Source organism: Miniopterus natalensis, chromosome 5 (assembly GCF_054644295.1).
Source record: "Miniopterus natalensis isolate mMinNat1 chromosome 5, mMinNat1.hap1, whole genome shotgun sequence".
Taxonomy (NCBI): Eukaryota; Metazoa; Chordata; class Mammalia; order Chiroptera; family Miniopteridae; genus Miniopterus; species Miniopterus natalensis.
Genome location: NC_142085.1, coordinates 69,714,217 through 69,738,126, shown reverse-complemented (window position 1 = coordinate 69,738,126; position 23,910 = coordinate 69,714,217). Strand labels below are relative to the sequence as shown.

The following is a 23,910-nucleotide window of genomic DNA, read 5'->3' as shown; positions in this document are numbered from 1 at the left end:
TACATTTTTAGAGAAAATATAAAATACAGGGCTTGCTGACTAAGGAGGGTCATCTTATCACTGAATGGTTGCCTCCTCCCCACTCCCCGTTCTCTAATATTTAAAAAAATTTTTTCTTATAACATTTACCGATGATCAAGGAAAAAAATCCACCTTTCCATGACTCAGTATTTTCAGGTTTTCATAGCAAACCTATTCAGCTTTTGAATCTTATTAAAGTCCAAATATTGAGCGGATTCATCGGCACTAAGTAATTAGATTTTTGCTTTGTGTATTTTCTGAAAGCAGGGCTTGATATAGAAGGTGTATTTACGTAACATTGCCGTCGCTCAATGCCCTTGCATTTTTCTGCGCATGCTATCTTAATGGAAATTTACTGGAAAGTTCTTGCCAGAATAAACACATTCTTTCAGGAGTGAAAGACTTAATGTAGTTTAAGTTCAACTGCTTCTCTTTCCTGTGAGCAGATAAACCAAATTATTTGGCATTAGTCATTACACCTCACACATTCCATGGTACTTATCGTAGCCTCGCGTGGGCAAAGGGTTGTAGAAGATAGGAATGAAGTGGACAGTCTTACATTGCAAGGAGGGATAAAACAAAAGCAAGGGTAGAGCCTCTGTTGGACATGCGACGAACCCAAAATGAATCTGGCAGACATTCTGTAAATTACTTTTAGCTACTCTGGTAGAGTAGAATTAAGGATTATGAAGGACCCATAAAGAAGTTAAGCTGCTGATCACAGAAATTTAAAAACAATTATTTGTTTTAAAGCAGGGGTGGGGAACCTTTTTTCTGCCAAGGGCCACTTGGATATTGATAACATCAGTCGCGGGCCATACAAAATTATCAACTTAAAAATTAGCTATTGGAAAAGGCTCCTAGATTTATTGAATTTTGACTCCTGCCTGTGTTTGCCTTGGCAGGGCCAGACCCTATGATTTCAAAGGCCGTGTGAGGCCCCTGGGCCAGATGGTTCCCACACCTGTTTTAAAGAGAGAGAGAGCTTTCTTATTCACATTTAAATTTTGGAAGCAGGAGTGTAAACTCTCTAAGAGAACAGTGACTTTATCAGGGGCCACCTGGGTGAGAGAAGGGGACCAGGCTGGGATACAGGGATGTAAACAGGACGGTTGGGGCAGGGAGGGAGGAAGTGGCCCTTGAATTGAGGGAGAGGGAGGCAAACAATGGACAATGGAGACGGGAGGAAAGAGATTCACACAAACATGCCTAGACTTCCTCCTGTTGGCCCCAGTCCTGCTCTCTCTCATCCATCACCACCCCGCTACGCTTCTCAGCAGAGACTGGGGCAGTTTTTCAGTCATGCATGCAGCCAGTGCATAATCAAGGCAGAGAGAGCGAGCCATCTTTACAGAAATAAAACTAGATTATTAGCATATTACAGTTAAGTAGTCAGTTACATTGCATTTATTTGCAGCAGTAGGCAATTAAGTTCTTTGCCTTTTTCTAAGAAACCATTGAAATTTAACTGGTGTGTAGCTTTGACTAGAGTTTAATCACCCTCTCTCCCTTACGTAGCATTAAATCTGACTATTTTAAATAATTATAGGGAAGGCCAGTTTAAATGTAAAAATGTTCACACACTATTAAGGAATTTTGTTTTATTGCATTTATTTTTATTCTGTGTGTGCAGTAACTAAAACCAATCTAGCAATGTACTACTTCCTAAGATCATCTTGGGAGATAAAAGAGCAATATGAAATTAGAATAACAAAGCACTAGTTCACCAGTTATTGTCCCGACTCAAATTGTATTTTTTAAACATTATTGAATATAAAGGAGAGGCACTATAACTGATAATTTTCCTCTTTTAAGTCATTAGGCTTTGTCTCTCTGTCTCAAAGTAAACAATACGAAACAAGAATTTTAAATTTCTATTATATATGGGTTTTTATGATAAAGCCCTTTAATTCAATTTTAGTAGAAGGTGAGATGTGACTTATAAAGAAAAAATATAGTAACTTGAAGTCATAAAAGTACCTTCCTTAATTCAACTTATCCTTTCTTTATGGATGATATTTGAAATAAATGTTAAGTGGTAATCCTAGGTATTGAGAATCACCAGTAAATTAATTTTTCCAAGAAGTGAAGTTTTACCACTTTAAAAATACGTATGAGCAATGGGGTACATTTATAACTAAAGATTAGAAGTTGCTTTCTGTAGTAAAATGTAACAGTGAACTTAATGTGCAATTCTTCTCTTCATGTTTTGGTTCCAAAAATAAAATGGAAACTAAAAAAGTACCTAATTTATTGATTACAGATATTTGCTATATAAGGGTTGACTGAGTTTGGTTTACAGATATAAATGATAAATGTGAAATATTGTGTACAAATTCAATCCTCATTTGTAATTAACTAGTAGCCTCTAGATTTAACTGCTATTTTCTAAGAACAAAGTTTCAGGTTTAAAGAAGTCAAAATAATATAAGTGAAATGGAAATGGAAAAATGATTTCTCACATTGCTATGTGTTCTACAAGCACATTATAATTAGTAGCATCTCAAGGTAAATAGTTTCAAAATATATATCTCTGGTTTTATTAAGGAGAATTTAAGGAGTTTCCAAATTTTTCAGCTCAGTGCTATGATATTTTAGAAATTTTACTGCCTCCTCACGTACTAAAATGAACCATGTTTTCTTTTGAATTTATAGTCGTAGATGTGGCCAGTATACTATGAACCAAGAACTCACCAAAGTTAAGGAGAAGCCTCCATTTGATCGATCGAGTTCCCAGGATTCCGTGGATGAACTAACCATGGAGGACTATTGGAATGAACTAGACAATATCAAGAAATCTAATGAGAACAGACAAGATCAAGAGGTGGTGGTCGTCAAAGAGCCCGATGGTAATAACAAGCTAAATACAACTTTTTTGGTTTGGATGTGTATTTATGGGAGATGAGTACAACAGTAAAAAATTAAAGATAGGGCAACCCAAAAAACACAATGCAGGTTGCCTTTCAACTTGAGAATTACTGTTTGTGGCAGATTTATGGTTGCAGCTGCCAATTACAAGTGGCGTGAGTAAATTCCTTTAGGCTTATATGGCTACAATCTTGTTGGCTAAGCTCACTGTGCCATAGAATTTTAACACTAGACTTCATCTTTGAAATCATCTAACCTGCCTTTGAATTTCTTCTGCGGTGTCCTAGCCAAATGGTCATATGGCTTCTAGTGGGGGTAGATGCTGGTGGAAAGCTCACTACTTTGCCATGATGCTGTTTTTCCACTGGTCAGTCAGCTTGAGTTGTTTTGATGTTCTATATTTCATTGGTTACAATCTTCTATACTCCCTTTATTTCACATGCTGTAGTTTTGGTTTTTTGGAGGAGCAGAACGAGTCTATTCTATTTTTACCTGATAGCCATTCAAATGTTTAAAGATAGTTATTTTGTTGCTCACCAAGTCCTTTCTAGGAGGAAAAAAGATTCACACGAACTGTTCCTTGAGGGTGGCTTTCAAACCTGTCCTACTCCTGGACATCTTATCTTTCAAAGTATAGCACCCCAAATTGGATGCAATGCCATAGGTGTGACCAGCTAACCTGAGAGTATGGATTTGGACAATGGAAGATGGCGTTAGTATTTTTTTAGCCTCTCTATTTGCTTCTATCTTGTATTTAGTTCATAATCTCTTTCAAGTCTCTTTCCAGCCATATTTTCCGCAGTCTCCACTACTACACTTGATATTCTGGAAGAAATATGTAAAACTTTACTTTTTTCCCCTTAACTTTAATACTATTTTTTGATATGTTTTTATTGCGGTTTTTTTGTTTGTTTGTTTGTTTTGTTTTGTTTTTTTGTTTTTTTTTTTGTTAGAGAGAGAGAGAGGAAGGGAGAGGGAGAGGGAGAGAAAGAGAAACATTGATGTGAGAGAGAAATATCGGTTGGTTGCCTCCTGCATGCACGCACCCCACCAGGGACCGAACCTGCAGCCCAGCATATGCCCTGACCAGGAATTGAACTGGCGACCTTTTGGTGCACGAGATGATGTTCTGCCAACTGAGCCACACCAGCCAGGGCCATACTGTTTCTCTTAATCTTTTAAATTCAAGCAATCATCAAGTTTTGATGCCCAATTTTGGCATCTATTACATACTTTTCTTTCTATGCCTTGGGCCATCCATAAGTTTGTCAGTATGGCTTTGGTATATAGGTTGATATAAATGCCAAAAGAGGAAGAGCCACAGCCAGTGCCGCGTGACCCACTAATAGTGCTCCCTTTTCAATGGAAGACTTCCTAACTAAATGACTTAGTATTGATTTGCTTAAGCAGCAAAATCTGCCTAAAAAGGTCTTTCTCCTTTGTTACAGTGTTGCTTGAAAAATTTACCAATAATACTTTAAAAAGAAAAATTGGAGATTTTTCTTAATTTAACATTTCTTAGATTTTTAAAAGAAAATTATAATCAATTCATTCTTTTGTTTGGGTTTTCTTTCATTGTACTTTAATTTTTTTTTTTCACTTTACCAGTAAAGTCAGGCTTATTGGTGATAAATCGATCTTTCTGTCTCAATGTTTCAATATCGACACAGCACACCAGGGATCGTCTGAATAAGAAAACATTTTTACAGGACACAGCATTCAGGCCTGATACATAGCCGTATGTCATTAGCTATTTCATAACTTTCTAAGATGAAAACACATTCGTAGATTGTTGTTCATTATGTGGTTATCAAGAAAACTAAGAATGTGTCTACATGTCCCTGCCTTTTCTTTGACTTTAGATTGAGTTTTACCTCTACTTTTTAGTGGAACAAATGATTCAATATTGTAATATTGTTTATCATGGCAATATGAGCTTTTTTCCTGGCAGTTTGATTTTATACACCTCACTGAGTTCTACTTTAACAGTATTAATAATAATGGCTGACTTTATGTCAGTAGAAAACAGTTTTTGTTGCCAGGCATGCACAATGTCTGGCACTACATTATGTTTCTTGAAGCCAAGGTTATTAATACTTGATTTCTACCCTCAGGGAGTTTATGTAGTGCAGAAGGATAGACAGGCAGAACCAGTCAGTGCTACCTCACGTGGCACAAGCTATGATGGAGCCCTGCAAAGCTCGTCCCATGTGACTTTCTCACGTTTGGTCACGGGGCAGCTAGGACAGCTGTGCTGTGGCTACAGATGAGAAAACGAAGTCAGCGTGAGGCTAAGTGACTGGTCCAAAGTGATGTGGCTGTTGAGCTGCAAGCATGGGGTATGGATGCAAGTCTTTGTGTCCCAAGTAGTTGGTCTTTCACGTTCCTATATAAACTTGGTGCTTGGTGTGAATCTATTCTGTTTTTCTGTAATTTTTATTAGATCTTACAATATTTGCTTTATTGTTTACATCCTGCTTTTAGTGTTTTAAATTGATCTAGGTGTGTAATTTGTTGTCTATAAGGTTTTTGAAATTTTATTAAAATAGTGTGCTTTTTTTTTTTTCTTTCTTAATTTTTAAGACATGAGTCTGATGTGGTGATTAGGGGAATTAAAATAAATGAACTCGACATTGATTAGTTCCTGATGTCCAGATGCTCTTTACTTATTTGTCACACTCCCTGTCAGCGACAGTGAACAGAGAAAACAAACCTTCCCATCAATTAGTGTTGAATTCGGGGGTGGTGCTGAATTTAAGCCAAGAAACAGGACTTTAACGGATATCCCCGATATTGACTTCCTTCTATAGCTTCATGGAGATAAGTTATATTTTCATTGCTGGCTCATCTCTGAAAAGGGAACAGTAATATCTGCCCATAGTTAATCTGCAGAGAAGTTATAGAGGTTAATTACATGTGAAGTCATTTAAATTTTTTAATTGAGTATGTATGAAATGGATCTAAAACTTGATATCTTTGTAGCTGGAGTTTATGGCAGTTGTCCAAGTTTCAGATAATGATTCTTAGCACTATGATTCGGTTGCAATAGAAGAGTTTCAGGAAGAGTTTTTTTAAAAGCTAAAAAAAGTGTGCAAGTTCTTCCATTTTGTGATCTTAAATCCCATTTTTCTCTACTGTCTCAGAGGGTGAATTGGAAGAAGAGTGGCTTAAGGAGGCTGGTTTGTCTAATCTCTTTGGAGAGTCTGCTGAAGATCCCCAAGAAAGCATGGTGTTTTTATCAACATTAACCCGGACGCAGGCAGCAGCTGTTCAGAAACGGGTAGAGACTGTCTCCCAGACCTTAAGGAAAAAAAACAAACAGCACCACATTCCTGACGTCAGAGACATATTTTCTCAACAGACACAGTCAAAAGAAAAAGTAGGTTTTCTTCTTCTTTTTTTTTTTTTTTTTGATGTTAAAGCAAAGGAATGATTGCTTAGAATCAACTAGACCGATCCAGTCGAATTCAAATCATAAAAAACATTATGAGCACATTATATGCCAGGCACTGAAGCTCTGTGCAGGCAGCGATCAAGAGGGACTTGGTCTCTATCCTCCTAGAAGTGAATGCTGAGGGGGCAGAAAATTAAGCAAGTTACTGTTCAGTGTGATAACCCTTGTGTGAGGTGTCCTTGGAGCCTTAGGAGTGGCCCCGCACCCCCACCTACCCCAAACAATGTGACTACCAATTGTTCCTTATAGAAAAGTAGGAGGTAGGGAATTCTTCTTCATCTGTTAACTCTTGTAGGAACGTTTGCTTTTCCCTAGACTCATTTGAAGATGATTGGAAGTGAGACGTGAGGGAGCTGATTGTAGCCGAATGACAAACAGGGACCCTGAAAGTATGAAATAACTTCCCTTTTGTGAATAGCACTTAGCATGGTGCCCAGCACATAGAAGATTTGATTAAATATTTTGTCAAGATGATTAATTTATTAGTGGAAGCCATATGGGACTCATGAATGAAAAGATGTCAGGAAGATATGGTCAAGTACGGGACCTACAGTGCCTAGAACAGTGCTACTCAAAACAGCCAGTGGGTGGGCTGTGTTATTCATCTGTGAGGACATAATGAGCTTGCACAAAATGTAAATAACATCCGTTCCTTCATGAGGAAAGTCTTACTACTAAAAAGAGAAAAAAAAAAAAAGCACTGAATTAGATGATGTTCTTAGGATTAAAGTCGATCTTTATTCTGGCCTGTTCTCGGATGACTCTGAATAGCTCTGGCCTAGAAAGTATAGTAAGGTGGTTGGAATAAGAGCAAACAAAAGGAACCTTGAGCGGTGATCACAATAATAATAATAATAATAATAATAATAATAATAATTATTGCTGCCATCACCGAACACTCTCTGTGCTAACTGCCTTCCTTGCCTTCTCTCCTTCAATCCTTACAGCTGTCTTTCGAGTGAGGTATTACCATTTTCATTCTACGGCCGAGGCTCATAGACTTTAAGTGACTTGCTCAATGTCCCATAGATAGTAAACCCTAATTTGTTTGACTTTTTTAACCACTACGCATCCTGCTATATTTGGGTTTCCATATGTGATCTGATATTAAGTAATCCATACATGAGACTATTTACACTATAAATAAAAAATAACAAAAATTCCATGATTCCGTAAAGAAACAAAGGATGGGAGGGCTTTTATTTGAGGTATCTTTCTGTCATGTAGAGGATTTTTGCTCTTTGCAGACATTTCGTTATTCTAAGAAATCCTTTATAGCTGCAGATTTCTTCTCCACTTGCATGGTCAGTTGTGGATCGAAACCAGTCTATTTTACAGTTTTGAGGTCCATGGGTTGTTCCAGGCAGGTTCTTGGGGCTGTGAGGCAATTAAGCACTTGCTTACCACCCAGTGGTTATTTGGAACGTCTACTGGAATTGAAGGACTGGGCTAGGTGTCCAGGTTTTAGAAAAAATGGTAAGGAAATATAGCATTACCAACCAAAGGAGGTAAGAGGAGGTGAAACGGGGGAGAGGACAGAGCCGGGCCTGAGCAATATGTGTACTGTGGGATTCATGCCAGTTTCCAAGAGGATGTTGCTACTCGGGGCTGCAGAAGCAGGATTTTTCAGCAAATCCCTGGTAATGTGTAAACTACGTGGTTTGAGTTCAAGGTAATTGGTAGATTGTATCATCTGATGGAGTCCTGAAAAGAGAACTCTCACAAGTAATTTAAATGAATGTCGACTCGGTTACACGGCAGGCCCTCAACTGAAACACTGCGGCCCATTAGAGCCATGCCCTCCATCCCTCAAGCGAACACGGGCCAGCCGTCTTCACCTGCAGTTCCTCTGTTCTCAAATAAGTTCACATTCAGCTCTTCCACTTTAAATGCTTCCCCACGAAGCCCTTGCTGACACCGGGAAATATAATACAGAAATGACTACCATCTGCACTGTCATCTTCAATTGCTAAGGCAAACAATTCCCACCACATGCTCTCAGATACGTGTTCATGTGTAGATCGGAATCACTCACTGGCTCGCTGTGCTGTGGAGGGCTGGCCTCCGTGGGCTTGTGCACGGAAGACGGACGGGGGTATGGCTCAGTCCCCAGGGGGACTGAAGTAGTGCTGTGACCCCCATTCTGTAGTCACCATAGGCTCTCCCTGGTGCCACCGGCCTTTAAGTAGTGCAGGAACAATCCCTAGGTACCTGACCCAGGGCTTTTCTAGACTCTTCTTAGGCTGTGGGAAGGGAAGGGTCCTTCTTGGCTCACAGCTTGAGGTGAAAGGTATGGTGAGGGCGACTCCAAAGGCCACCACCTTCTTTTGTGTAGAGATGAAAATCCAATCGAATGATTATTTTAAAAATAATTCATTCAATTAGGCGTCTCTGTGTGATTGATCTAGACTCCCCTTCCTGATTACTGAGTTCCTTCTGAAGCCCGGCTTGGAAAGGAGGAAGCACTGCCTGGCCACACTTACTGGTGAGGAGAGTCAGCATGTTTTACCATGTCCATAAACCCTTGGAGAGCTACATTCCTCACATGGCACTGCTCCAACCCCTTGAAAAAGGAGTTCCTTTGCATATCTGTGCCCTTAATGCCCGTTTGGTAATTTAGTTTTAATTTATCTCACCTTTACCACTAGCTTTTTTTAAATTTGAAGATTTCTATTTTATTACCTACCTGTCACCTCATAATTTTGTTTCATGATAGCCTTATTGAGATATAGTTCATATACCATCCAAATCATCCAGGTAAAGTCTGCAATTCCGTGCTTCTTAGTATATTCACATATTTGTAGCCATCACCACAATCAATTTTCGCACATTTTCATCATTGCCAAAAGAAAGCCTCTACCCATTAGCAGTCATTCCTTCTATTTCCCTCATTACTCCTAGGCAACCAGTAATCTGTTTTCTGTCTCTATGGTTTGCCCTTTCTGGGCATTTCATAGAAATGGACTGGTTCCTTTCACTTAGCACAATGTTTTCAAGGTTCATCCACGCTGTAGCATGCATCAGTACTTCATTTCCTTTTATTGCCAAATAATATCCCATCATGTGGATAGACCATTTTGTTTGTCTACTCATCTACTGATGGATATCACTAGCTTTTTGATATGTTTGTCTTTTCCCCTCAACTAAATATCGGCCTCCGTGATAGCAGGGACACCCTCGACATCCTTCATGCTCTCCATGGTGCTCAGTATCGTGTCTTACAAGTTGTGTGGGTAATCAAATATTTGTTGATTATAACCATAGTACTCTTTTTCCCGTGATTGCTATAATTCTGAGTACATTTCTTATATCCTAAAGGTTAGCAATGGAATTATTTACAATACCATTTTTCTGGTTGTGAGTTGGAGATGACTAAATGGCCCATTTTCTATCTTTAGGCTCCAGATGGCACTGAATCACAGTCAGTCAGAACAAATGAAAACAAATACCAAGGAAAAGATGGTATGTTGGACGTGTTTTCTTGTATTTTCCCTTTTATTAGTATAACAAACAGATACAGCCTTTTAAAACATTCACTTTCAATTCTAGTAAGAAAATTTTATGAAAGTAGTAATGTAAAGTGCCCAGGTAGATAACCACAGAAGGCTGAGCACATAGTGAGCCTTTGATGATGATGATGATGATTGGTTAATGTTTGCATATTTCTCTGTTCTAACATCTTTATACATAGTCACTTTTCCCGAATGTTTACCATGTGCCTGGCACTATGCAGAGATGTTTACCTAATTTAATATGCTCAAGAACTCTATATAGTAGGTGTTGTTCTTAACCCATTTTACAGATGAGAGAACCGGTGACGTCGCTTTCTCAAGGCCAGACAGCTAGTAAGTGGAGCCAGTGAATTTGAAGCCTTGCTCTCATATCATAAGTTCTTCATGGATTACTTTTCAGAAAGTTTAGAAAAACTTTTAAAAACATATAAGATATTTTGGACAATTGATTATAATTTTCCTTTATATACTTTTCCTCTTCTCTATCTGTTATTTGAGAAATGGATTAAAAATTCAAGGTATGGATAGAAATAAATATTAAGACTTTGTTAGTACTTATCAAGAAAGAATTTATAGCTCTTTCATTTATTAACAGAAAGGAAAAATGTTCTAAATTAAAGAAATAGACTTAAGCTTAAAATTTTGATTTTTAATGTGTTGTTATTTAAAAACTGTAACAAAGGTGGCCCGTGGCTGTGGGATTCTGGCTGGAGGCTTGTCCTTTTGTTTATGTTCCTAAGACCTGGCACCTGAAGTGTCCATGCCATTAGTAGTGTTGTATTCAGATTGGAAATAGTGGGGCAAGAGTATCAGGTAGACTGGGGAGGACTGGGAAGGGTTCCCAAATGTCCTGTAAAAATCAGGGGTTAGTCCAAGGTTATATGGGGCATTTTGGAGCCTTGGAGCATCTAGTATGTGTATTTTTTCCATACTTTTCTGAGAACTCTCCTGCACCCCTGCCTGCCTTTAAAACACACAAACACTCACAGATGCACACCTCTGTATATATGTAGATGTGTGTATGCACACATACATGTCTGTATATTTATATCTATCTGTAAAAGCACTTGATTTTACTATCTTGTGGAGGTTTCTCTAGTTGCATGTTTTCTATCAGAATGGAATTACTGGGTGTTTCCCCAAGTCTACATACCATCAAACATTGAAATGGCAAGCAAACTGGAATACCCAGGGCTGGCCTGCTAGAGAGCTGGGTCATCAAGAGAGACAGATGAACCTTTTGTGCCAGTGTCAATATGCTTTAGTCTTTGGGCAACAGTGACTGGCGGTCGCTAACTGAATACTGAGGAAGATATTGTCTTTCCTTGGTATTTTCCTTCCTTGCCAGAGATGGTGATGTAGGCTATATAAATAGAAGCCCTGGAAGACAAGTTCACTATAGGAGCACTTTCCAGCCCAGCTTGCAGCAGGCGAGTGAAGTGTGGCAAATTTGCCGCCTGATTTACATCTGCTTTTGCTGGAATGCTATGAAGTGGGCATGGAGCCTCCAATCAGAGTAATAGAGAACGTGTGTAACGCCATCCAAGTCACTGAGTATTTACTGCTGCACCTGTTCTGGGTACTTCTGTGCTCTTTCCCTAGCCAGTGAATTAACTAGTGTTATGAAAAACATTGAAAGGTTCTGGATGAAATGCATGGAAAACATTGTCTAGGGTTCAAACATGGAACTCTTTCTGCTTGAATCTGAAGACGTGCACGACATGGTCTATTGTAAGAGGTTTCCCTACACTTGGGCTTTTATAAAAACATGTTCAATCAAAGATACTTATTCTAAATGAAGAACTTATAAAGTGGCAATGTTGCAAGGGTTGTCACATTTCGAATTAATGTACTGCTAAGTATCAATCTTATCTCTTCAAGTGATACAACTCGATGTCTGTGATAGACACAGTGTTTAATGCATGCCTTTAGATATATTAGTAATGCCCTAATAATTTTTTAAAGTTTCATATTAATATGTATACTTTCTTTTTTATTTCCATGGAGGAAGAAAAAAAATTTTTTTTAATAAAGGCACTTGGGATATTTTGGACAATTGACTAACTTCAAGGAGTTTTGTAAGACGTTTGTAACCTAGTGCTATTGACCACTTCAAAACCAAAGGGGAATAGATTAAAGAAATTATATTATTTACACTCGAGGACTTTAAGAGCCAAAAGGTTTATCTCAGCATACTCTTAACTTTTCTCTCTTTGAGAGTAGATAATTGATTCATAGACACTTTGTCAACCAATTAACTATCCATTCCCACAGCATGCCTGCATTACCCCGACAATTTTTTCCTACTATCTTCTCTGACTTGATTTATCATTTGAACCTTTATGCTTTTATGTACTTTTTTGGCCACTTTTTAGAGGAAATTCATATGTTTTAAATGTATTATAACTTAATTATGTGTTTTCTACTCAGCTTTGAATTCAGTGCAAGAACAATTCATGGTTGGGGGTGGTGGTATTTATTGTAACTCTAACTTGTGTTGAAGAGAAAAGGGAATAGTTTCAAAATTCTCGTCCATAAACAGTCACATTCTGGAAAAGTAACTTCTAATTTAAGAAAATGGCTAATCTTTTTTTTCCCTCTTGAAATGGTTTCCTAAGAAACCAACATATATATTCACAGTAAAACATTAATCAGTCTAAACCAGTAGGAAAATAAAACTAAAACTGGGCGTTGGCATTTAAATTAATACTTTAGAAATTAATTGAATGAAGGTCTAGTTATTCTAATTTTTAAAAATTGTCATAAAATATGGCATAAATGACAGCAGATGACGGTAGATAAATACTATCAGATGACGGTAGATAAATACTATCAAGGAGCCTCGAATTTATTTTTATTTTCAGAATTGACATGGGTAAATGCTTAGTTATTTTCTTAGCTGTGAGAGGCCACTAGGACCAGCTATGTAATTTGTAGGGCATGGTGCAAACTGAAAATGTAGGGCTTCTTGTTCTAATTTTAAGAAGGTAACAGCAGAGCATCAAGCCCAGGGCAGGGTGCTTCTGAGCTTGGAGTCCTGTGTGACGGCTCAGGTCACATGACCACAGAGCCACCCTGCTTATTGAGTGGATCAGGCTAGACGTATATTTATTCTTAATTTTATTTTGATTAAAACAAAACTTTTTTTGTTTGTTTTTAATTTAAATAACTATAAATATATTTTTCTGAAGGCAGCATACTTTTAATGGTATGTGTATGTGACATATATTTATTCATTTTAAAAATGAACTTTACCTCTTTCATCACCTTGGATTAGTCTATAATATGTAAATGTACTGTGTAAGTTTATTTTGTAATTTAGTTCTGCTCCCCATGAATTAAAGGTCTGCAATGAAAAATAATAGTAATCCTGTCATTGGTTCCAGGGTTTTTAAAATATGAGTTGCATCAAAACCAAAAATTTATCAAAGTAAAATTTAGAAGTATTTTCTCCAAAGTGTAAAGCTGGTGTTTTCAGCCAAGAGGCTTTCAAATGTATTCCCCCCCTGTAGAATTAACAGCAAACAAACAAACAAAAAATGTTAAACTTATTATACTCTTAAAATATTGATGTAAATGTTGTAGGTTTATAGTTGTAGGACATTTTATAGTCTTTGATAGAATTGGGTGCAAAAGCTATTGATTGCTGTACCAGGTACCTCTAGGCCTGACTCCCACTGCACTAAGGCTTTGGCAGTATTTCTTGTTTTGAAATTTTTACTATGATAGGTAGGTAACATTCCAGAACGAAAAAATGCAGGGTGTGGAAGTCGCCTTATTCCAGGAATCTGTTCTACTGTCAGGAAAGTAAATAGTATATTGCTAGTTCTAAGACAGATTGCAACCAACCTAAATAAAACAACAATTAAGTCTATTAAATTTTTGTGAGGTTTTCATTCAGAATTTGAGATTATCCAGCAATGTTTTGGTAGTGGACCCAGTCTAAGAATTGTGACCCCAAAGAAAGATTCCACAATTGAACTGTGGATTTCTAGTCACATTTCTCCTCTACTTCCCCCCAACCCCCAGCCCCCTATGCCACCCATGGCAGGATTCCTTGAGTATACTTTTTACTATTAAAATAAGCATTAATTATTGCCTATAGTAAATAGTACTTTTCCCAAAGGTTTTTACATAGTTAATGTATTAGAAGTAAAAAAAAAGAAAGAAAGAAAAGAAAGAAAACATGTGAATTGGGCCTTTTGTTTTTCCCCCAGACCAGGCATCTAGCCTAGTTGTTGGTGAAAAGGAGCTGATGCCGCTGGTGCCTGAGGAGGCACCTGCCTCTGAAACAGACATCAACTTGGAGGTGTCATTTGCGGAGCAAGCCGTCAATCAGAAAGAGAGCTCCAGGGATGGGACCCAGAAGAGCAACAATGCCCTGTCACCTGTATGTAGTACACTATTCAGATGTCACTAAAGAGAGCTTGTTTTTAATCAGCTTTTTATTTTGAAAATATCAAACCCATAGAAAAGTTGAAAGAATAGTCTAGTAAGCACCCAAAGGGCCTTCATGTAGATCCGGTCGGCAGTTAACATTTTACGACCTTTGCTTTCTCTCTTTCTACATCTACCTGTGTATATGTTGTGCTGTCAGATATACACTAACTTTTTTTAGCTTAATAAAACACAATTTTAACACTTAAGAAATTGTACAATGAAACAAAATTATATTTATATACGTTCGTCTTCAAATTTCCCTAATTGTCACATTTTCCTTTATAGCTTCTCCCTTCCCCGCCCCAAACTGGATTTAGACAAAGGTTATATATTGCATTTGATGTAATCTTTTTGTTTGTTTTTTTGAATCTAGATCAGGTCCCCTGCTTTTCGTTTAATATTTTTGAAGAGTTCAAATCAGATTTCTGATTTTGTCTGTTTCTTTATGACTAGATTCCGGTTAAACCTTTTTGGCTAAACTTCTGCATAGATGATATTTCTGCTTCCTATTGCATCACCAGAAGAAGGGCATGATATCAGATGGTTCCTTTATTGGTGGTGGAAGTTTGACCACTTTGTTAAGGAGGTGTTCAAAGATACCTTTTCCTGCGTGCATTAGTATTCATTTATGACCCTTGAGACTGGGTGAATACCTTATTTGTCAGTACTAAGCTCGCCCCCAGAGGTTTCACCAGGCATCTGTCATCCTTGCCTGAAACAATAATGAAACTGGTATTTGAGAAATAGTGATTTTCTAATTCTGCTATTTCTTCTACATTGATTGGCTGGCAATCTGCCATAATAATTGTTTTTTCTCTCTCTCCTCTTTTTGTTACTGAATGTCACTATGAACTGAAGGCTTCCTTTTTTATTCAGTGTTTTATAAATCATTATTTTTCTTTTTCTGTCCAAATTTACCCAGATTTGACCAACAGGAGCCCTTTGAGCTGGTTTCCATGTCATCCTAACCCGCCCTTATCTTTCGTTTATGGCTTTGTGTTCTAATACACGACGTTCCAGGCCTACCCCGTACTCTGCTCTTAGACTTGAGAGAGTCTGTTTCTTCAAAGAGCCCTGATTACTGTTAGTAATAGATTGTATTTCAAAACCAAGCTGTATGTACTGAGTGTTCACGTTGCTACTGAATGTCTTATTTTTCTAAAAGCATTTATTTTGTGGAATTTCACACCCACAAACATTGAAAAGAATAGTGTAATGAACCCCAAAATACTCATCACCCAGCCCTAGCATTTATTAACCCAGGGCTAGTCCTGATCTATCCATCCCCAAACCAGTTCCCTTATTTATATTATTTTGAAATACATGTCTGAATTACATTTTGTTATCTATTAATATTGCAGCATGTATTTCTAAAAGTTAAAGATTGGTTTTTAGAAACACATATCCGTACTCCCATTATTGTATCTGAAAAAATGCTAACAACTTTTAATTTCAAATATTCAGTCTGTTCAGATTTCAAATTGTATCATGGATTTTATGATTTTTTTTTTTTTTTACAGTTTGTTTGAATCAGGATTCAAATAAGGCTTATGCATTGCAATTGGTTGATATGTCTCTTAAGACTTTATAAATCTCTCCTTCCCTTCTCTCTCTCCGTCTCTCAGTCTCTCACTTTCCCTCATTACATTCCCTCTTATTCTCTATTCTTTCTTTCCACCCTTTCTTTCTCCCTTGAGATTTATTTGTTAAAGAAACCTAGTTATTAAATCACAGAGAATTTCCCCCTCGGACTAATTTTATTCCCACATTCTTCTGTTTTCTGGTAATTGGCTGACTCCAGATTTACCATATTCAGGTTCATTCTTGTGTGTGTGGAAACTATTTCAAGTGTGACTGTATCAAGAGACACAAAATGCCTGGTTGTGGAAACTGCTCCACAATAGCACAGAGACATATTTCTTATTCCTTTTTATAGATACGTTGTACTCCATCATGAGAATGTATTACAACTATAATTTATTCAACCAGTTTCCTAATGGTTGTTTCCAGGCTTTACCACATCTTTTTAAGAATTTGCCTTTAAGACTTTTTATGCCTGGTGGGGAAAGTAGAGGAGTATGCATCATTTGGCCTAAAGAGGTGATCTAACCACACTCCCAGCCTGTTCTTAGCAAAGATATCTCTTAAAAGTGACAGTCTTCATCTCAACAGATGGGAAAGGTTTAAAGTGAGATAGTAGAGTCTAATTAAACAAAATGAACACATTGTTGACTTTTAAGTTGTTGATTCAGACAATGGGACAAAGTAAATTAATCTCCTCTTGATAGACTCAAAAACTTCCTCTCTCACTTTATTCTCCACTCAATAAGCTAATCCGTGCTCCCAGACCTTCTTGATTTTATTTACGTGGTGCCTAAGCTTAAAATGACCCTCCCATTTCTACCCCTCTGCTCTTCCATGCTCACCAAGGAAGCCTCAGCTGATTCTTTGGGGTCTAGCTCAGTATTTGATTTTACTGTTCAAAGTCTTTCCTGACTCAACTTACATTAGATAAAATATGTAAAATCATCTTTGACATTATTAAATGTCCTGCTTTTGATAATTATTGCCAGTCGATCTGTTTTTATTTATGCATGTATGCATCTGTTCCTCTCTACCATTCATCTGTCCACATGTCTTCTAGAAGGCACGGGCATGTAAACTTTCCACAAGTCCTTAGCACGGTTGATGAAGTGAATAGTTACATTCACCACTCTGAGGCAGGTGTGGAAGCCGGTAAAACCTTAAATTCCGTTCCTGCTCCATGCTCCTCTGCTTTATGGAATACATGGTTCCCTGCTGCCCTCATTCTCTATTCACTTCCTTTTTCTTACAGCATCAAACAGTCTGCATTAATTCTTTGCGATGTCACCGTGGCTTCAAATTTCTCCTCTGAAATTTGGAGATCAGGCTTTATAACCTTTAATGTGCTTTAGTTTGAAAATTTAGCTACTACTAATTGTTTTATTTAACTATACCCCAGAAGGTATGTTCTGTAGTTATTTATTTGTCAAATGATCTCTATGAGGTAGATATCTGATTCCTATTTTTCATACCAGGAAATGGGTTAGAGAGATTACATGGCATGCTAAGGCTTGGCTTCAGTGACTAAGCTTTTGAAGCCAGAGTCTTTCCTGGAAGACCATGTTGACTCCATTTAATGTGCCCTAAAGGTATATATGCATGCAATTTAAGTGTGAGTTTGTGTCCTTTCTTTAAAAATACATGTCTATTTAGATATTTAATTTTCCAATTACAGTTTCCATTTGCAACAGCATGGATGAACCTAGAGGGTATTATGCTAAGTGAAATAAGTCAGTCAGAGAAAAACAAATACCATATGATTTCACTTGTATGTGGAACCTAAAGAACAGAGTAAACAAGCAAACAAAATTGAAACAGATGCACAGATACAGAGAACAGACTGATGTTTGCCAGAGGGGAGGGGGGCTTGGGTACTGGGTAAAAAGGTGAAGGAATTAAGAAGTATAAAGTGGTAGTTATAGAACAGTCATGGGGATGTAAAGTACAGCACAGGAAATATAGTCAGTAATATTATAACAACATGTATGATGCCAACTGGGTACTGGAAATAGTAGGAGGATCACTTTGTGTCATTTTATTAGAGCTACAGACAACCTGTAGGATAGCTTGGGATGTTTAATAAAAAGATTCTGGTTTACTGGGTCTGTCATATAAAATAGAAATTTAATATCACTCCTTCATTCTGTCTTGGAGACTAAAAACATTAAGGGCTTATTTAGGAATTTTTAAGATCACACAGCTTTGAAGTGTTCTTTGAGATAGCCATGGTAAAGTCCGTATTCAAGATGCAGGCCTGTATTTTAGGTCTTAGGTTCTTAGTGATCAGTGTCCTTTGGATTCCTATTGAATTATGCTTAATTCAAGTAAATTCACATTTTATAACAACTTTGATTGCCTGGCAGCACAACTCTGTACATACCGAAGGCCAAAAAGTAGACATGGAGGCCCACGTTGGGAGTTTGCTGGAGAACGGAACAGCTCTGGAGGAAGTTGAAGGACAGTGGAAGAAATGGTGGTGCTGGACTCAGGGAGGAAACTGACAAACTTGTGCACGATATAAAAATTGATGTTTAAGGTCATGATCCTGAATTTTTAAGAAACGGTTAAATTATGGCTATTGCTCTCCATTAAAAAAAAATAAGAAAATATATATTTTTTAAACTGCAGATCTGAATGATTCCTTAAACTTCATTATCTAGAAAAGTATTCATTCTCTGGAAATGACAATGAATGAAATACTGTAATAAAATCACATTTTACACATGAAAAAAATCATGGGTAAGAAATGAATCTCCTAGCAGAGGGTACAAAAAAGTCATCTTGTGGAAATCAACCAAGCGAGAGTAGATCCCCTCGCTTTCCAAGTTGAAGTTCAAGTGACGTGATGAGCGAGAGAGTCAACTCCATCATAACTAATGAAGTGCCTCGGGAACCTCTCGTATTGCAAGGCCTACAAGAGAGGTGCAGTCCCCAAAAGCTATCTGATTAATTTATGATAACACATGAGAACCAAAGACCTTATATTTTTCAAAACATTGTATTTCACTCTTTTCTTTAAACGCATTTTTCAAAAGGTAAAGAGCTTTCCTTTGCTGAAATTGCACTGCCAACCGACTGAACCATCCAGTCTATTAACTAAACAGAACAACAGGAAACTTCATAAATATTTCAAGCCGCAGCTATGAATTAAACATTGGGATAAAGAAACTAAGTCCTTTCATTAAGCACAATGTTAAGGAAATAAATAAATAAAGCTCGTGACATGTATTGCTAGGTAAATCAAATGTTTGAACTAATAATACTTCAGGTTTCTTTAAACATTTACCTCGGGTAATGCTTTGAATAATTATATTACACGTGTTTGGCTTATTAGAACAAAAGCAACTGATTTTAATGAAACTGTTAGGACTTATTTTTCTTTAATAAGTGGTTGTTAAATAGGATGGGGTTTAGCCCTTCAGAAACAAAGCAATTAGCAGAAGTCTGGGGCCAAGCATGAGGAAAACCTGAAGAGTTTTGTGAGATTTTAAAGGTGAAGCTCAGTACAAATCACAGGAAATGAGGGGAGCATCGAGCCAGGGCTCCTGCCCCCCCAGAGTTTGATTCTGCGCTTTCTCCCTGTAGGGAGTGTATCTTCGTTCATGGAGTAGACTGGGACCCAGCGCCTGCAGTGTCCAGGCCTGAGGTTACAGAGCTGATTAAGACACGACTCCTCTCCTTGAGGGCCTCACAGTCCTCTATCAACACCATCAACCTAGATTCCTTCCTGCATGCTGTGGTGGATGGAAAAGTGGAGCAGAACAGAGCAATTACTGAACTTAGGATTTAGATCTGAATTTACATCGTTATTACATCACTGGCTACTATTTAAGTCTCTTTACTGAGCCTGAGTTTCCCTCCTTAGAGTATGCTGCAATAATTCTTATCGTATGGGAACTTTTGCAGACTAGAATGAGAAATAATTTATCAAATATGAGTGGTAGCCTTATCATTTTTTTTTTTTTTTAACCCGGCAGTAATATTTAGTAGAAAGGGATAACCATGAAATCTTGAAATTATTGAAAAAGTTCTGTGGGAAAAAATGTAGTAATAATACTTTTTGAGAGCTTACTATTTGCCGTTTGATCCCCACCACAAACTCATAAGGCACGTTCTTCTGTTAATACTTCCATTTTATAGAAGAAGTGGCTGAGACACAGAGGTGACGTAATTTGCCAAAGGTCACATAGCTAGTAAGTGGTGGGGACAAGGTTGCCACCTGTAGTCTGGCTCAGCCCCTTTGCACTGCACCGTGGAGGCCGTTTCCCCTTATGCTGGAGATTCACCTAGGATGCATGTTCAATCATGTCTATTGCTGCTTCATTGAATGTTCTCATAGGAAAAACAATTGTATTACAAAAAGTTAAGAAATAGCCTCTTTCTCCTATAATGAATTTAAAGGTTTTTTCTTGGAGTTGAGTTTGCTTGAAAGAATTAGCTGCTCAATTACCAAAAGTAGTGGGCTTCAGGAAGTGCTCTAGGGCTGTGGCTCTCATTCATTTTGGTCCCATAACCCCTTTAGGCTCTTAAAAATTATTGAGGACCTCAGAAAGCTGAGGTTCCATGTTTTATCAGTCAGGGAGGACGATGGTTGAGAATAGCTACTGTGGCTTCTGGCGCTTTGAAGGCCTCTGGGATGTGTGGCCTTTGGCCAGGCATCTCCAGATTCATATTGGCAGAGGGTTGGCTGTCTCCCCGGGGCTCTCAGCTCTCTAAGTTTGCTGTGACTGGACCGAGAAAGAAGAGACAGGAAGATTTCTACAGAAATTAGGGCTCCATGAAAGACGTTGAGACGATGAACAAGGGTGGTTCAGAGTGATTTTGAAATGTGAAGAATTCCTTTGGATTGAGTTCTATGGAAGTTTATCACTGCCCTGTGTTGAAAGATGAGACCTGAATATGTAAACAAAGGAATAGTTCTCTTGATAAATAAACAATTAAAAAAATGGAAGGGGGGGACTTTTATTTATGTCAGTTGTACCTATGGGTATTTACCGTATTAGAAGTTAAAGTTGAGAAATTTAGAAAAGATTTTATTATTCCATTTAAAACGCAATATAACAGTTAACTGTTTTTATGAATAATAGCCACATTTCAGATTTATAAAACAAGAACTATTGAGAAATGTGACATGGTTCTATATTTTAGCAACTTGATTCTCATATCTAGTTCTGCATTGTCTGTTGTAATAGCATATGTGTTGTCTTCTGGAAATCATGGGAGAATGAGTGAAAAGACAAATAACGTCTCCATATTAATTATTAAAATAGCCTCGACCTCCTAGACTCCTTGAATGGGTATTGGCTTCCCCCAAGGTTCCTGGGATTGAGCTTGGAGAGCTGCTACTTAGGGCCCGTCTCCATCTCCTCCACCCCCTCCTCCCGTGTTACAGAAAGAATGGTTGAGCAATTGCCAGAAGTCACACACAGCGTAGCCAGGAGCAGGCGACTGGTAGGCCTCTGGCTGTAAAGTACATGCTCTTAAGTTTCCCCTCCTCTCTTCTCTTCCCCCCACGCTATACAGCCCTCTTTTACCTACTGTATTTGGGTTTTAATGACAATATTGCTATGTTATGTTACGTTACGTTACATTACGTTATGTTATGTTACATTACATTGTGTTATGTTTCACAGTTAATAATAATTTAGGTAAAGGGTGCATGGCACATTGTAAGCGCACACTCATGGCTCCCATTCCTCTTTCTGCTTCTCTCTCTTTTTTAAAAAATTTATTTTTATTTATTTTTTATTTTTTTCTGTGTGTGTTTATTTTTGTTTAAAATATTACAGATGTCCCTTTTTCTCTTTCGCTTCCCCTCCGTCGTCTTTCTCCTCTTGGCTGCTGGATTGCTCACCTTCCCTGCTTCTTGACGGTCAGCTAACTGGAGCTCTTTTTCTCCTTTGGGTTTTCTGCCTCTTTCCCCTCTTAGCCACTCGTATGAATATTCCCAGTACATGGTCTGGTTCGTTGTGCGTCAGACTTCAGACACTGCCCCCCCCCCCCCCCCCCCCCCGGCTTGGGGAGCATCACTGGGACAGTATCACTCTTTATTCTGACTGGAGAAATTGTGCTATATCTTTTATTGCCACTGTTCTATACTTGCAGTTTTATCTTTCATTAAGAAAAGGTTGGATACTGTACACCTTTGCTATATTAATGGTATTTATTTTAGAGTTTCAGATTGCCAAAAGACAAAACGGGCACCACCAGGATTGGTGACCTAGCGCCCCAGGACATGAAGAAAATTTGCTATTTAGCCCTGATTGAACTGACTGCCCTCTATGATGTACTGGGTGTTGAACTGAAACAACAAAAAGCTGTGAAAATCAAAACAAGAGGTAATTTGGAATGAAAAAAACAGACAGATTTACTTCTAAAGTAGCAAGGATGAGCTTCACTATTCAACCGTATTCTTCAGGGGCAAAACATCTACAAAACAAGCCATCATTACAATACATCTAAAGTTTAGATTCTAAAACATTGCCTTCAAAAATTTTGTACCTTGATAAAAATGCATTGTCTCCTGCACTGTAGAAAATAAAGGCATACTCAAATATTTAATCACCATAGAAGGAAATTGGAAATTCTGAATCAAGGATTCCTAACTCAGATGCTCTCTCCTTTAAAACTATATATTAAAAATAATGCATTTATTACTTATTTATTTCCAAAATAAGATCTTGAAAAATGACTTCGAGATGATTGATCCTGATCAATTACTTTTGCTTATTTATTTGAGGGAAATACATAGGATAGTTAGTAGTCCTTCTGTTCATTAACATCCTACTTCTAAATGTTTTGCAAACACACTCTTTACTCCCTTAAGAAAATAATGCCATTGTGGCACATAATACTGCTAAATTGTATTCATCATGGATATGTGTAGTTTTTCTTTTGTATGTAGCTTTACCCATTTTATAAACTTACTATATTTTTTATAATATAATAAAGAACAGACAGCTTCTTGATTTTTGTTTTTCCAAGACTGTATTGGTCTGGAAATCTGAAAATTCTCAGTTGACAAAGCTTTACTGTGTAGGAAATTCACACCTCTTGTTTTACCTTAACAGTATCTCCTAAGGAGAAACCAAGAATGAGGATTATTGAGTTGCCATGGTAACATTAGCAAAGACAAGTATTCACCTGATTTAAGTTTTAGAGGCAATTTCTCTGTAGAACCGAAGTGTGCCTTCCCTTCAGGCCCTCTTCCATGCTGGGCCCTAGACCTCATTCTGTGCTCAGTTCCTTTGAGTATTTTAGCTTAAAGCTTGGGATGGCGAATTTCTGAGTTAAATGATGCTTCTGGTTTTCCACGAGTCTATTGTGGATAATGAAGACTTCAGATGCTTTTTTGTCATTCTTATTAAGAGTATCACTATGAATAGATTTTTTTTTTCTTCCCATCTTTTTAAGTGTCTTATTATCTAAGCTATTTATCTTATAAACTAGACTGAACATTCCTGAAGATTACATCTTTTCTTAATTTTTAAACTGAAAGTTATTTACTAGATCACTGGCATTCTCTTGAATGGCAACTCTACTGAGTGTCCCTATTTGCAATGTCTGTGCTCATACTTCAAAGATAATCCCACTGGTCATGTTCACAAGTGATTTATATGTCCCCTGATGATGTGTTACACTTCTGTGCTAGCTGTTCACTCAGTGATGGGGGCGGAGTAGGAGGCACTGGGTAAAAGCTATACTCATACCAGACTTAAGGCATATGATTTTAATTTAGAAAAATTAGAAATTATTACCTGTCATTCCTTTTGGAGTTATTCCCAAATATATAAAATTACAAATTTAAGTTCAAGAATTCTAAGTATCTACTATATTTTCTAAAGGAAAACCTTTGCAGAACAAGATTATAATGTTGGCTGATTTCTTAAAGGCGAGTGTTTATATTTTGCTGTATTGTAGAATGTTAAATGTCAATTTAGTATGAAAGAGATGAGTAATATTTGCTTTAAGCCAAAACTTTTAATTTGACTACATTTGGTAAATTTTTGCATATTTATCTACTCCCATAGT

General features: G+C 37.5%; 1 protein-coding gene across 2 annotated transcripts in view; it reads left to right on the top strand.

The window, feature by feature from the left end:
- The window catches only part of ARHGAP18 (Rho GTPase activating protein 18), a 159,414-nt gene that overhangs the window by 101,226 nt on the left and 34,278 nt on the right, over positions 1-23,910 (top strand). For both annotated transcript variants that reach the window (XM_016204991.2, XM_016204990.2), the window contains exons 2-6: positions 2,677-2,870; positions 6,033-6,268; positions 9,742-9,805; positions 14,073-14,245; positions 22,052-22,217. In XM_016204991.2, the coding sequence (XP_016060477.1) occupies positions 2,677-2,870; positions 6,033-6,268; positions 9,742-9,805; positions 14,073-14,245; positions 22,052-22,217 (833 nt within the window). The remainder of the gene's footprint in view (positions 1-2,676; positions 2,871-6,032; positions 6,269-9,741; positions 9,806-14,072; positions 14,246-22,051; positions 22,218-23,910) is intronic.